The following is a 15565-nucleotide window of genomic DNA, read 5'->3' as shown; positions in this document are numbered from 1 at the left end:
ACTTATTGACACATACCTCTTCAAAATAGCGATAAAGTGTAGTGTCTACACATAAAAGAAGCAAAGCTATGTATTCACCTTAACATTCTTGAACAAATTGAATTTCTTTTCTTAAAAGAAGCAATACTTGAAGGATGCATGCAGTATGAAGTAAGACATTTTATGTCCAAAATATTTCATGTTTTATTGCCACTGTTTATCATAGTACAGTATTTAACTGCATTGAAAGATGAAATTTCATCCATGGATCAATTTATTTTACCCATTATGCTTTAAGGCACTCACATGTCACTGCTCAGGGCTTAATGCCCCAAAATAAGTTCACTGAAATTATACGACTCCTACTAACTTGAAATGGGCTTTGGTTCAGGCTTTTATTCATTTGTTTTTCTTAAACTTGCAGATGTTCCTTTTTTAATGTTTTGATTTCTTCATATCATGTATCTTACCTAATTCTATCTGGTCCAATTGTGCTCTGTTATCATACAGTGACAACACAGGAACTCTTTTCCAGAAGTAAGATGTTCATAAATCAGTCGTATATTCAAACCTACAGTCTGTGCTTTCTTTACTTCCTTTTCTTATTAAAAGCCTGCTAACCAATGCTTTACAAATGTATAATTAATTCATATTGGGAAGTGTAATTACCATATTATAATACCAAGGAATTTTGCATATTGTTTGCTTGAGTTCATGTATTGTGCAGTAAGCATTTCCTTTGGCAAGTCTGCAACACTGAAAAATGACCCAATCAGTTGTCATGTATGCACATAGACTAAAAGTAGTTTAACAATGCTCACTAGTGACTGAGATGAGTTGCTCCATTTAACTTTAAATGGCACAGTGACTGTAGAGATGAATAGAAAATCTGTAAGAGAAAAAATATTTGAAAATGGCTTTTTCTAATATTGTTCTAAATCATGAATCTAACTAATGTAATGTAAGTCCCCAGATATAACAAATTGAATTCACCTTTTTTTTTGTTTTAGTTTTGCATTTCAGATGTTAAATAAACTCATTCTGTCTCTCAGCTATTCACTTGTAAGTATTCAGTTTAAAATGTCTCTAGCCTAGTGACCAGACACAGTACATTCTGCTGAAATGTACCAAAATTTAAACAGAACTATTTTTATAATGCACTGTGCCTCAGTTCATCACATTTTTTTTAATTCTCATTATTCTGACCGCAACAAGAAGCTGAGTGAAATGAGCTGCTACTGGAACCTATCCACACATAATTCATGTGCTTCAGAGAGCAGGTTCAGCTGCATGACACAATGGTAGAAAACATTGTTTCTTTCTAGTCTGTGCTCTCGCTCAGTTTATACGATTGTACCATATACTTTTAGTAATCAAAAACCTTAATAATCAAAAAACATAATTTCATTAGTGGGCAGTATCTCAAAACATCAAGTAAAAGAATGAAATACTTGCCTTATACTTATGTGATGAAATGACATTGTAAGTTAGTTAAATCAAGATACTCCCTCATCTCGGCTCACTTAAGATGGAGTAAGAAATGTGTGGATAATAAATTACAGTGTCCATAAAAGTATTAATGTTCTAGAGGAAACATATCTACATTCAGAGATGGAGCTATCTCCTCTCCCACTGAAAATAGGTCTGGTCCTTGACACATTTCAGCCCATTTCAGTGACAAAATGGCAGATGAAATTTAATGTTGGCACACTGGAAGAAGAAACAATCCCAATTATACACCCAAAATCATGAGGTCTAAATTATCTGCTACCTCTCAAGATAAATATATTACTCCCCTGAAAACATCCTCTTAATGGGCAGTGACATTCAAAATAAACAAAAAGAATGTTATCATCTAAGAGGAAATGGAAAGATATTTTTTTTAAATCACAATGCTACTACATATATATCCATGGTATTCCCACACCTTGAATCCTATATGTAGTTCTGGTCATGATTAGGGCTATGAAACAACTTTCAAATGAGGAAAGATTAGAAATCAGGACTATTCAATTTAGAAACGAGATGACCAAGGGACAATATGATATATGTCTATAAAGTCATTAACACTGTAGAGAAAATAAATGATGAAGTGTTTTTTATACCTGCACACAATATAAGAACTACAACTTAGGAAATTCATTGCCATGGGATGTTGTGAAGAGCAAAAACATTACTGAGCTCAGAAATGTAGCAGATAGCTTTATGGAACAAAGGTCCATCAATGGCTATTAGCCACGATAATCAGGGATGGAATCTTATGAAACTCCAAATGACAGAACTTGGAATGGACTACTGGGGATTGATCACTATCAGTTATCCTGTTCTATTCATTCCTTATGAAGCAGCAGTGCTGGCCACTTGTCAGAAGAAAGGATAATGGGCTAGATGGACTGTGTGTGGCTGGTCTTTTGTTAATCCCTGAAGATAATTCAACTCAATAAAATGCTTTAGACATGAAGACAAAGAAGCAGCAGATTGCCTAACAGGACGAAAAGGGTGCATCTACACAGCAGTGTTATTTTGGAATGACAGCTGTTATCCCAAAATAACAATGTGTCTATACAGAAATTCTGCTACTTTGAAATAAATTCAAAATAACGGATGGCTTATTCCTACTTCTGTAAACCTCATTCCATGAGGAATAATGCCTATTCTGAAATAGCTATTTTGAAATAGCTGTAGTGTGGATGCTCCACTGCTTCTATTTTGAAATAACACCTCCTCAGGGCCATTCAAAGTAATTATTCCCCAGTGCCTCCTAGGGCTCTAAATTGAGTCGCATGTCCACATTAGGGAAGCCTGCCTCAGACTCATTTTGACACTTCCCTGTAGTGTCACTAACTGCACTATTTCAAAATAAGCTATTTTGGAGTATTTCTTCTGGAATAGCTTATTTCAAAATAAGCGTGCAGTGTAGACATATCCAAACAGGACAAGAAAGAAGAAAGATTTGCCCAGTAGTAATCAAGACTGCAACGCTAATAGCAAGGTGAAGATGGGTGCCAGTTTTTTGGCCAGGAACAGAAACCCACCCCAGGATTTCAATGGCAGAAGCATTCATGCCCCCATACAAAATAATCACTTTCTAATCATTTAAGCATAGTGACGTAACTCATGTCAGTATTCAATGTGGTTTAAATAATTTATGGAAGAAAAAAAGGGAGTGTCAAATCAGAGCTGTAGTTCTTCTGAGGTCTGATGGGGATTCTTACATTTGTAATGTGAACAAAAAGAATTTAAAGATGGCCCAAACTGTAAAATTCATATCCAGTTTCTCCCAGATGCAGTTTCATTGCTGAAATTTTGGATACTCGTTTAAAATAGGAATAGATTTTAGGATCATAGGATTAGTATTGACTTGTAGGTTATCAAGGGTTTTTTGGGGGCTGAGGGGGGAAGACTATTACAGAAGCTCATACGTTTGATAATGAAAAACCAACAAAAAAGCTTGATAACTGTAAGCAACCACCACTGATTTAATGTTTAAATGAATCAACAGCATGCTCCTTAACCTACATGTGTGAACTGGCAATAAAAAGGGCTAGGATAGGAGAGGATAAACAGCAAGAGCATGCACACCTGCATGTCCTACAAGACCAGCTGTCAGGAAGTAATTTCTCAACACAGTATGCACCTGATGCTGTATTTATTAATCATTCAAAATACCCTTTGAATATACCAGGTGTTTTGACCATGTGGAGACATCAAGAACAGTCTCAGTAAGAGTTAGGTGCTCTGGGAAGTTAGGATGGTAGTACTAAGAAGCAGCATCTCCTCCTGGGGGACATATAAGGAAACAAATTGGCCAGCGTCTTTTTTTAGAAAATTACTTGCTGCTCATATTATTATAAGACCTTCAGCGTAAAACCTTAAAAGATTTGGTGAGTTGTTTTGAGCACATCCTGACCTATCCCCGCCCCCCCTTGGCCTTTGAGTCCATGGCTCATTTATTTTATCACCGGTACACACATCTAGTAAATGTGGCACATTTTGTCTGTAATTTGAATGATTAACATGAGTTACCTTATTATTATTATTTTAGTGACAATGTGTAGTTTTTCAAAAACATATATGCTTCCGATATGATACATTATGCCTTTATTTTATGTTTCTTCTCTTAGTGAAATAAACATTACTATCAGACTAATTCCAATCATCCTAAATCTGGTTTGGATACCATTTCACTAACTTCATCAGTGTTCCAATTCATGCACAAATTGCAAGTGGTGCAATGGGAGATTCTTACAGAAGACCAAACTTTGAAAAATAAATGAAATTCAACTAGGAAAACAATTAAAACCAAACTTATTTCAGGGAAATAATCAGAAATATTGATATTTAATGTGAGGGAGAATCTTGAGAAGTTGCGATGTGGCAGTGAAAATGGACAATGGCATTTTGCTCTTCACACAAAGGCATCCTATAACAAAGCAGATAAATGAATTCCTCCTCTGGAAGCGTGAAACAAAGTACGGATTTGAAAGTGTAACTGTGTAAGCTATTAACCAATGAGCCTGGGCTCATTGGTTAACGTTCATGGTTATATGCAGGTTCCCAGTATGCACAGGGAGCTGACTTAAAAGCCGGCTCCCCAAGCACAGAGGCTTCTGGAGAGCCACCTGCTACCCCATACTGCTGCCTCTGTATAATACAGAGGCAGCAGTGAGGGGCAGCAAGTAGGAGCTGTTACATGCAGGGAGCCAGCTTAAAAACCGTCTGCCCCAATGCATCAGCTCCTGGAGAAACAACTGCTACCCTGCATGTAATTGTATAACTTCTGAAAATTTACTTAATTACACACATTTTATCATCCCTAATCCAAAACCCACTGAAGTTAATGGGAGACTTCAGCAGGAATTGGAGAGGTACTTAGTCTCTTAGTCCACCACACTTTAAACCAATTTTTCATTGACAGTGAGATTGACAAGCATTGGATGACCTATCAACTGTTTTTCCCTTAAAATTTCTAAGGCTCATAAAAATAATCCTAAATCATCTGGCATTAATTGGGGCGATTTATCCACACAGTAGGTGTCTGTGTTGAGAAACAACATACTGTGGTGCTGGGTTACAGTCAAAGTCAATAGGGCCAGTAGGTGCTCAACATCTCTAAAAATCATTCTCTGTAAGTTCCCAGTGTAAAAGCAGAGAATCACTCCTATCAGTGCAAACAATCTGTTCAGTTTTAATTGTGATGCTTTAAAATACTTTTAAAGACATTTGCTATATTTAACTTGAAAGACATTTCCTATTGCTACGTCCTCTACTTCTCTGCATTTTGCATAAAACTCACATTTATTTTTGTTAAGCTTACAAAGCTCTGCTTTGGTTGAAATAGGAAAGTTTTTAATAGTATATATTATTTTAAGTTGCCAACAACCTTTTGTTTGAAGGTTGTGATTAACATTTGAGTTAACAGAAATGTTGTCTGCTTAGTATGTCTATACTGCATCTTAGTACAAGGCTCCCAGTTCAAAGAGTTAGATTTGTGCTAGCGGGGCTCAAGTCAATGCATGAAAAACAGCACCATGGATGTTGCAGCTCAGGCTGTGAGATGAAGGGGTTAAAGGGGTTTGAGACCCTGAACTGCAACCCAAGCCATAACGTTCACACTGCTTTGTTTGGGTATGGCTACACTAGCGACCCTAGTTCGAACTAGGTGTAAGCGGGGGAATGGTCCCGCTATTGTGGGGAACTTTCCTGGCTTCAATACACCCCGGTGAAATGAACCAGCGAAAGGATCTGAGTCCCCGCTCCCACTTCCTTTACCCCACGGCTCCCTGATCCTGAGGGCTCCCCCTCCACTCTCCTGAGTAGCAGAGCCCTTGAAACCCCAACAAGGCTGGGCCCAGGTTTCCTGGGGCTTAATCCCTGACCTTGTAGTCACTAGGGGCAGGAGTTAGGGTGTCCCCACTCCGAGGTGCTCTCTTTACACTGCAGGCCTTCTTGGCCCAGTGATCACTTCATAAGTTTCAAAGCAAATACAATTTATTAAACATCAACTGATTAAAGAGAATAGAATAAGAAACAATGAGAATGGTTAAATGAGAACACACAGCCCTGCTCTGTAGCACAGGGACATCAACACAGCAGTCTGCAGAGTGTAAGGACAGTTCACAGTCTCTTCCTTAGAAGCCCTGGATGTGCTGCAAGGGGCTGCAGGCTGGACAGTGACCACACAGCCTCAGTCTCTAAATGGCCAGACCCCTCTCCCAGTCCAGAGCCTTTCCCCACACTTTGCAGGTCCCAGTAGCTCACCACATTCAGCTGCAGGCTGTGCTGCTTGGCCAGTTCCAGCTCCTTGTGTTGCTTCTCTGTTCCTTTTGGCTTTCTGAGCACTGCCAGTCTGCTGCTCAACACAGGGTCTGCACTGCTTGGCCTGTCTGTGTCTGGTTCTGTCGCTGCAGGACTTCTTCTTGTACTCCTCTTTCAACTCTCTGTCTTTGCAGGACCTCTTCTGCACACAGCTTGTTCTGCTCTTTTCAGCTCCCTGTTTGCCCAGAGAGAGCCAGAACAATCCCCACTTACAACCTGTCAGTCAGGCTGAGCTGGAGTGTTGGCTGCTTTCCATTGTCTCTGGGGTCTGTCAGTCTCATGAACCCTTCCCCTTCTGAAGCTGGTAAACCAAAAAAACTCCCACAGAGTTTTAGTAAGGGGTAACAGTCCCCTTACATAGGGTGGCTAATGTAGTCATTTGAACTTGCAAATGAAACCCGGGATTCAAATGTAGCTGTGGACAGGTAGTTTGAGCTACTGGGCATTTAAAAATGGTGGCGCCTGGGAACATGCAAATGAAGCCTGGGATATTTAAATCCCGGGCTTCATTTGCAAGTTTGAATGACTACATTAGCCACCCTAGTTCGAACTAGGGTGGTTAGTGTAGCCATACCCTTAGTGAATCAGCTCAAGCTCTGTTAGCATGTGTTTGTCTACATGAGCTGGGAGCATCATTCCAAGGTGCAGTGGAGATGGACACACCTTGCAGAGTTTGAGATGAGCCTACCTTGCAGGCTCCAGCCCAAGCCTGAATGAATCCACTGCATTGAAGCAGCTCCTGAGCCTGCCTTCCATGAGTAGGTCAGCTCAGCTCTGGCTGTCTAACAGCAGTGCACACATGCCCAATGCCACTAATTTCAGAAAGAATGTAATTTACTTGCTTTGGTCTGCCTATTCCATGTATTTAATATTTTCATAGACGTGGACAGTAAATTAAATATATATATATTCGGAAATGAGACCCTATAGTACTTAGTGATTATGACTTATACTTGCCTCATTAGAAACTTTATAACCCTCTCCCCATCTTGAATATTTTCAGCCACTCCTTTTCCACAACACTCGCATTTGACTAAGAATAGATTTTTTCTGGTCCACTTTGGCATATCTATTTCCAGTGAGGGGACTATTATCGCCAAAGCTCTTTCATTACTTTATACACATCACTCATTTGCTTTCACTGGAAGTGAAGGCTCATCCTATACTTATCATTGATTTAAAGGTGCATGTATATTTCTTACAGTAACCAATGAAAAAATGCACAATACTCACATGACAGTTTCTAAGCCACAAACACCTTACTTGTTTATTTATGTTCTGCATTAGGGTTATGTACAAATTCTTCACATGTTCAGTTCATTTTGTTAAATAAACATGTAAGTTACTAATGCTCAACCTAAGAAACAAGGGCCTAATAACTAATTTCTACATATTTTACATTATGTTAATCTGACAAAAAAACTCCATGATACTACATGTTGTATTTCAAGCTCTTTGTTCTTAAGTGCAGAGACTTGCATTGATATCTCCCCCTTACTACTTCAAAGCCTGGCTGTTGTAACATCTGCAGAGCTCACAAGGATTGCATTCATAAAAAATTGCATGGTTTTATCATGCTAAATGAAAGTATGTCATGTTTTTATGTGGTAATGCAAAACACTGAGACTGGATTTATTGCATTAGCCTATCTAATGTGGCAGATGATGGAATGCCAGCGATAAAATCGTAAGATTTACAAAAAGCAATAATTACATATAGGGTAATATAAAATTGCACATGGGAAAATATTTCAAACAAAGACTTCTATTGTTGTCATAAAATACAGAAGGGAACTTATTTGGCTTCTGAGTACCAGTAAATATCTGGGCATTTCATTTCCTACTACATATTCTTTGTGAGTGGTTACCTTTAAAAAACAAAAACAGAAGATTGTACATCCTTTACTCATACACTAAATATGATTTGAAGTTGGCTTTGACTTATGTATATATTTATAAAAAAAATGAGTATCAAAAACTATTGTATGATTACATAAATATTGTCCCTACACTCTCACACAACTAAAACAGACACCTGCCATGTTACTTCTTAGAGTATTTCTAGTTAAACTTCCTAAAGTTCTGTGTTCCCTCAATGCAGCCCATTGGTCTGAAGATAGCACTAATACTGGCAGCTAGAAGCCTAAGTCTGAGTTCAGAAGCAGATCCCAAATCATATGGCCTATTAATAGTGCAACCTGGAGAATGTTTCAGAAACACTCCCAGAGCTGTTTATGTTCCTGCAGCACACAGAATGGCATAGACATATATTTCACACTTTGCTTCTGGAGGCAAAACACAAGGAAGGAATGGATTAGGGATGTTAACTGCTGAGTATTTGTGGAAATATGTAGCTGCTTAAAATTTTAGCAGTTACACATTTATATGCAGGGGGAGCAGGTGAGCACCAGCTCCCACCTACTCCACACCCCGCTGCGTCTGATAAAGAGGCAGCAGCATGCGGGGCAAGCAGCTCTGTGGGAGTCAATATGTGTGGGGAACTGGCTTGAAAGCCTCTTCCCATGTGTACCGGCTCCTGCCTGCCTGCCCCCCAATTCCCACACTATTGCTTGTCTATCAGTGGTAGCTTGTCTATCAGTGAATGGGGGGAAGGGGGAATGCAGCTTCACAGAAGCTGGCTTTTAAGCTGGTTCCCCCCTCCCCCCCAGAGCATTGGCTCTCTGCCTCTGTGGGAAGCTGAGGGAGGGGTAGGAGGCAGCTCTGAGGAAGCCGGCATCCACAGAAGCCAGCACCCATAGAGGGTCGGCTTAAAAGTCAGCTCCCCATATTTCTGATACAGAGGCAGCCAGGGGAGTAGCGCGTGTAGTTGATAGGCCCAGGCTTATCAGTTAATCATGTAGTCAACTACACATTGACATCCCTAGAATGGATATCTAGTGTATATTAGGAATTAAAGAAAATATAATACCCTTATTTATTGCAATGCAATCCTATTGAAGTGTATACAGTTTCTTTTCCTGTTTTCACCTACAGTAACCATCTTTGGTGTGAAATGGTCAAGAAGGCTAAAGAAATACACAAAAAAATACTGGTTAGAATATTTCTGATAGACAATCCACTTAATAAATGTTAAACTGATAAGCTAACAAATAGAATTAATGAGCTCAGTGACTCTCTTGTTTGGGTCATATTCTTGTTTCTCCAGCCTACACACAGGAGCAAAAGCACTGCCTGTGTACTGTTTATTTTCTGCTTTGTTAGTGTGGCCTAGTGGATGCAGCACACTCAACTCCCAAAGGGCATGCATTGTTCTTTTCTGACTCCTGTCCAGTGCTTTTTTTTGTAAAAAAAAGAAAAAAAAAAAGGTGCCAGGTCTCCAGGAGACAAGTTGTTGAGCTGTGACTGGAGGTGCTGGTACTGCGTCTGGAGGTGCCGGTACTGCGTACAAGGCAGTACCATCACAAAAAACACACTGCCTGTAACCAACACAATTTCAGAGTGGGTTTCAATATCCACCCTTTTCCATGGACTAGAGGGAAGTCACCATTCAAAAGACAGAGTGAGGAGGATGTAAATCTACATGGAAAGAAAAAAACACCTATCCACACATGTGTATGCACACACACCCCTAACACAAACACATATACACATGGGATTTTTCTATGGCAACAGAAAGATCAAGACACTAACTATTCCAAGGGAGAGGATGTGGTTAAACAGAGCATAGTTTTAAATGCTGGAAAAGATGTGTGTTTTTCTTAAGGGACTTCTTATACGCAGTTAATGAAATATTTGCTGTATCACATTCTGATTCTCTCTTTTCTAGTTTAATAACCATGGACAATCATACACAATTCAGTGAAGATTAAGGATGCTTGATCAATGTTACCATTCCTTAAATACTCGGGATATTAACAATAAAGTATTCTTTCATGTTATTGACCGTGGGGGTATCCAAATAATATGTTGATAGTAATTAAAAATAAACCAATATTCAGTCTATATTATAAATTATACGTTAATTGACATCTCTAAAACTAGAGTTACACAGAGTAAATTATAATAGAAAACAATCCATTATTCTTAGTGCACCCCCAGTGATAACATGTTTCCAAAAAGTCTCTTAAGTCCCTCTATATCTGTTTACCTGCCTTACCTTCTATCTTTCCTTCTTTTTCTATCCATCATCCCAAATTATGGAGCTAACTGAGAACACCAAACACATCATTGATATGTATGAACACTGACAAATTATGAAGTCTAATTAGGAAGCCTGAGACCTTACAACACTTCAGCTAATAATTAACCATTAAAAATATATTAAGTTAGAAACCCCTTCTCTTTTTTATGCCAATGCAGCAATACTTCACTATTAATCTTACCCCATGCACTAATGCTGCAACCTAGTGGAATAATAAAGTATTAAATATAAAAATTCATAGAGAGTAAAATGTGCCAAATGGTTGTACACCTGGTTAACAGATATAGAAAATAAATAATTTGCATGGAAATCACTTAGCTGAGGCAAGCTGTTTCAATCATTTGTTTCTTTGGAAAATCATGATGAGGAAATGACTTTGAAAATTCAAGGTGGGTATCTTTTTCACATTAACGTTTTCTGCCTTTCACACTGAGTATTTAACAAGGAAGATGGACAATTATGTAGCTGCTTCAATTTAAGCAGTTTTGTTCGGAAATTCTCTTTTTAAAAAGAATATATACTTTTGACTGGCAGCATGAAATCAGTTACAATTTCAACTAAGCTCCTGTTTTGATCACAACTATAACCATAATATTAAATTATTCTAGAATTGTACGCTGTTTCCCTCACTTTGCACTTTCATATGGGATCCTTAGTTCATTGAGATCATTCGCACACACAAAATTTTACTATACCTATACACACACCAACTCCAAAGCAAAATCCACAATCTGCTCACTAAAGCCATAAACAGCTGTTGTCTAAGTATATACTGACATATATTAATATCTATATGTACAGATACAGGCCCTTGATCTTTTCCTATACCACTTACAGTTAGAAAATCAGAAAATATTGCAAACATAAAGCAAGTAGTAATGTCCATTTACCTACACCTCCCATAGCTACAAAGTCCAATTTAGCATAAAAAAAAAAACTAGCATGAAGTGTATGCTATGATGTGTTTTATCATGAAAATTCTGTCAAACAAAATTAAGTTCAAATACACAAATGCCTCACGACACTCAAAACCACAGAACACATTGATTTAAGGTAGGAATAAGCTATTACACAAACCTGCTGCACAAATGAGCTTGTCAACTACATTGGTATTTAACAGAATGGGTCTGAATCTGAGAAGTTCCCTAGGCACATACAAGATTACCATCTTATGATCCAAGAAGTATTTATCTCCCTATGCAAGCCACATTGACTCTATATGGAGCTACTTTTTCTACTCTGGAAAAAAATAATTTATCTTTCGAACTTTCCTCTCCCCACCCTTACCCATACTTAATTCTCTCATCTCTTTCTTTAAAGAAATTAACATTATATTCAAATAATGCGATTAGTATACAAGTGCCAGTCACCTACAATTCTCAAGAACACTAGCCCTAAAGTGAAAATATTCCTGGCAAATGGTAATAGGGCACTTTGAGACTAAGAGATATTTTCCACATAAAATAATCTGTCAATAGTCACATGTAAATATAAAGCATACAGTCACCATAAAAAACAGACAGATCATTATTTGCAGAGCTGCTGCTTCGTTGCCTGTCTCTCTCTCACACATGCACACACACATGACAAAATAGTGTCTCAAAACACAAGTAACTGATGTGCAGTTTTGGACAACAGAAAGGTGTTTACTGGAACAAAAGATGAAAATTATAGGAAACAGTGTCATTTGTGTAGAAACAACAAAGATGATAGGTCAGTTTTAAAATGCTGGTTGCTGTTTGTCACTGATTGCACGTGCAGATACAGCCTCTTATGGTAAAAGGCTGCTAGGTTTTTCTGATTTCACTAGTATACACAGTATTAGCCTACTGCAAATATCTAGTGCAGCTGAAAAAGCCATCAACAGTTACTTCTTGGGAATATGAATTTGGACTCGCAATGTGCTGCATTAATTTAACACATACAATATGGATTTCATTGCAGCAGTGACAATAAAGGCTCACAACAACTGCTGACTACATATATTTTCTTTCTTCTCTCCCCCTTTTTCCTTTGATTTTTACCTTTTTACCACAATGCATAGGAAATGCTTGTATAGGAAAAGTGTGTGCACTTTGTATGAGCGTATATGTACTCACATACATACACGCATGCACAAAGTAGTGCCTGTATCTACCCTGCCATCCACCTCAAAACACAGATTTGCTCTCTGAAGAAGTATTTTGCTGTAATTGGGATTTAAATCAATGAAACAACAAATGCAATAGTGAAATATCAGAGAAAGCTGTAACTGATACAATCAGGATGCACTGACTGTGAGCATGTATGTGTATGTTGCATGCTCTGCTCATGAAATATGAAACACTGTGCTTTTTTAAGTCCATACAGTATCCCTTCCACCACCACCGAATTTGCAGTAATAGAATACAAACGAAAACTCCGCTGTTTAGAAGCTAGCTTGGTTCCTGGGATTGGAGGGGGTTATTGCAAAATGCAGCTCAATCCTGAATATGTAGCAAGGCAGTTCACTTTGAGCACAGTATATACACAACACATTTATCTCCATTTCATTTGTGTGTCATATTTACCAAAGTGTCTTTGCAATGTATAAAAGTTGTATGTAACAGAAGAATTCTATGGATTACATAAAAGACAGTGCTGCTGCTCTTTCAAGGAAATAAAACAACCAAAGAAAATACAATTGCAAAAGGTTCCTACCTTTTATTCTGCTTCTGAGTAAGTGTAGTAGTGTCCAAGCCAAGCAATGCTGGAGAATTTGCTACAATCTTCCCTTTTTTGTTTGTTTTCTGCTGTTATTTTCTAAGGCTGATCCTACTTGAATCTAACTCAGCTTCTTCTCACAGCATCACTTAACTCTGGACAGCAGGGAACCAACGCTTAGGGGGGAGCTCTCACTGACTGGCTTTCATTCAAAGCGCCTGATTAAGAAAATAATAATAATAAAGCATCACTCCCTCACAGAGAGCGAGTGGGAGAGAGAGAGAGAGGTTCTGCTGATTGAGCCACAGCACTTGCCATGGGAAGGCTAGAGACTGGGAAAGCACAGGCTTTCCCAAGCACACAGTGATTTGCAAGTGAATGCAGTGGGAGGTACAGAGAAAGGAAAGCTTTTTGTGTGTGTGTGTGTATGGTTGCTGTTGAAACCTCCCCATCCCCATCCCCCTCCCCCTACTGATAGAAGGCTCTCTGTGTCTGAAGTCCAAGGTAATCAAACTAATCTACTGTATTCGCAGTGATAAACAGTAAACACATGACCGTTTTTGTAAACATTTTTCCTAATTAGATATTTACTTTTCATTAGCCATCAGTGATCCTACAGTCTTCACCATGCCAAGCCACAAAAGAGGTAACAAAATAAACAAGATACCAAGCTAAACTGAAATGCAACCAGAAAGTAAATTATTATTGTTACTGTTTTCATTGAACTTCCATTTCCATGAGTTTAAAAAAAAAACAACAAAAAAAAAACCTTTCTTCTGCTCCATCTGTGTTGTAATGTGTAGAAAAAACAAGGAAGGTTTGCACTGTAAGATACCAAAATGTATCCAAAAATCATCTGAGAAGATGGTACAGAGCTACTATTCATTCATTCTTCCAAACCTTAAGTTTTCTTCAAGTTGATATTTGCATCACATGTGCTTAGGACATTATTACTTGGAGCATTAAAATGTAGCTTTTGCTGATGTAATCCTTTTCACAGATTTAATCTATAGCAGTTGATGTTTCCTAATGCAACAAATTGGACTCAGCACAATCCCTCCATGGATCATAGTAAGCCCAATCCTTTCTCTGTGATATAGTAGAGTATTGTGTAACATTGGTTAGATACAGCAAATATCCACATAAGATTAAGTCAGTGGATGTCAGTATTGCTCCATCTAAACAGTGGAAAGAGAGATTTTTTCTGGTTGTAAAAAAAGGCCTCAACCCTTCCCCAAAAGTTAAGATGTGTCCAATTTAGGATGCGCGCAATGTAAGGAGACACAGATGATGTAAAAAAAGATTTCCTAGCAGTGAAATGTGTGACATTATAGATTAGTCTCCTCAGAGAAAGAGATAGAGGCCTCACTGTCACAAAACACCAGGTCTTAAAATGTGATCCAGGACCGTGGACAGGTTTGCGGAGCCTTTAATGGTAGGTCATGAGTGCCAACAGTCCACATTGTGCTCTCTCTTCTTTCTTGTTTCCAGCTGCTGCATTGCACTTAAAAATGATAGGAAGAAAAAGTAAGTACTTTTTCTTTATTATTTTTCCATGTAGCAATTGCTACAGTTGCCACAGGAATGTAATGGCATCACTTAAGGGAGAGGAGATGATCTGTGCTGTCACCAATGGGAGTGGAAACAGTCCACTGATGGCTCATGCAATGCAGAGTTTGAGAATTCCTGTCCTAGGGGCAATGAAAAGTACAATAAACAACATTTATTGACACAAAGGAATAAAACAATGCAACAGAAAATACTTCGCTCTCTTTTTCCAAGATATAGCACAATGTATTACATTATAAAACCATTGTATTTATTTTTGCTGTCTTTTCTCCAAAGCTATGGCAATATAAAAATAATGATCTCCATTTTTGCTTCTGTTCCTGCTTTACATAGAATTTCATTCTCAAAAATCTCTCTCTCTTTCTCTCTCTCTCTCTCTCTCTCTCTCTCTCTCGGTATGTCTACACTGCCACCCTAGTTCGAACTAGGGTGGCTAATGTAGGCATTCGAAGTTGCAAATGCAGGCATTCGAAGGTGCCGCCATTTTTAAATCCCCCTTAGTGCAGACTCCGTGCCCGCAGCTACACGCAGCACGGAGTAGGTAGTTTGAATTAGGCTCTCTAATTCAAACTACGTAGGTAGTTTGAATTAGGCTCTCTAATTCAAACTACCATTACTCCTTGTGGAACGAGGTGTACCGGTAGTTCGAATTAGAGAGCCTAATTCGAACTACCTACTGCGTGCCGCATGTAGCCGCGGGCACGGAGTCCGCACTAAGGGGGATTTAAAAATGGCGGCGCACGGCAAGATGCAAATGAAGCCCGGGATATTTAAATCCTGGGCTTCATTTGCAACTTCGAATGCCTACATTAGCCACCCTAGTTCGAACTAGGGTGGCAGTGTAGACATATCCTCT

At 38.6% G+C, this 15565-nt stretch overlaps 2 protein-coding genes across 16 annotated transcripts in view; one reads left to right on the top strand and one right to left on the bottom strand.

The window, feature by feature from the left end:
- Nucleotides 1-13730, bottom strand: part of CDH10 (cadherin 10) — a 167414-nt gene extending 153684 nt beyond the window's left edge. Inside the window, exon 1 of one of the 2 annotated variants that reach the window (XM_075921417.1) lies at nt 13138-13730. The gene's annotated coding sequence lies outside the window, so the exon portion shown is untranslated. The remainder of the gene's footprint in view (nt 1-13137) is intronic. The other variant, XM_006112616.4, reaches the window with a different exon arrangement.
- LOC142827203 (uncharacterized) overlaps nt 1-15565 on the top strand; it is a 40630-nt gene that overhangs the window by 14037 nt on the left and 11028 nt on the right. For 6 of the 14 annotated variants that reach the window (XR_012901740.1, XR_012901739.1, XM_075921424.1 and 3 more), the window contains exon 4: nt 14632-14667. The exons of 1 other annotated variant lie outside the window; for it this stretch is intronic. Coding sequence is in view for 9 of the 13 variants with exons in the window: in XM_075921424.1 (XP_075777539.1) it covers nt 14632-14667 (36 nt within the window). In the remaining 4 variants the exon portion in view is untranslated. Of the gene's footprint in view, nt 1-989; nt 1042-13741; nt 13787-14631; nt 14668-15565 lie in introns of all 14 variants that reach the window. 7 more of the 14 variants (XM_075921420.1, XM_075921418.1, XM_075921421.1 and 4 more) reach the window with 2 other exon arrangements.

This window comes from Pelodiscus sinensis, chromosome 2 (assembly GCF_049634645.1).
Source record: "Pelodiscus sinensis isolate JC-2024 chromosome 2, ASM4963464v1, whole genome shotgun sequence".
Classification (NCBI taxonomy): domain Eukaryota; kingdom Metazoa; phylum Chordata; order Testudines; family Trionychidae; genus Pelodiscus; species Pelodiscus sinensis.
The sequence above is the reverse complement of the archived record's forward strand: the minus strand, read 5'-3'. Positions and strand labels throughout refer to the sequence as shown.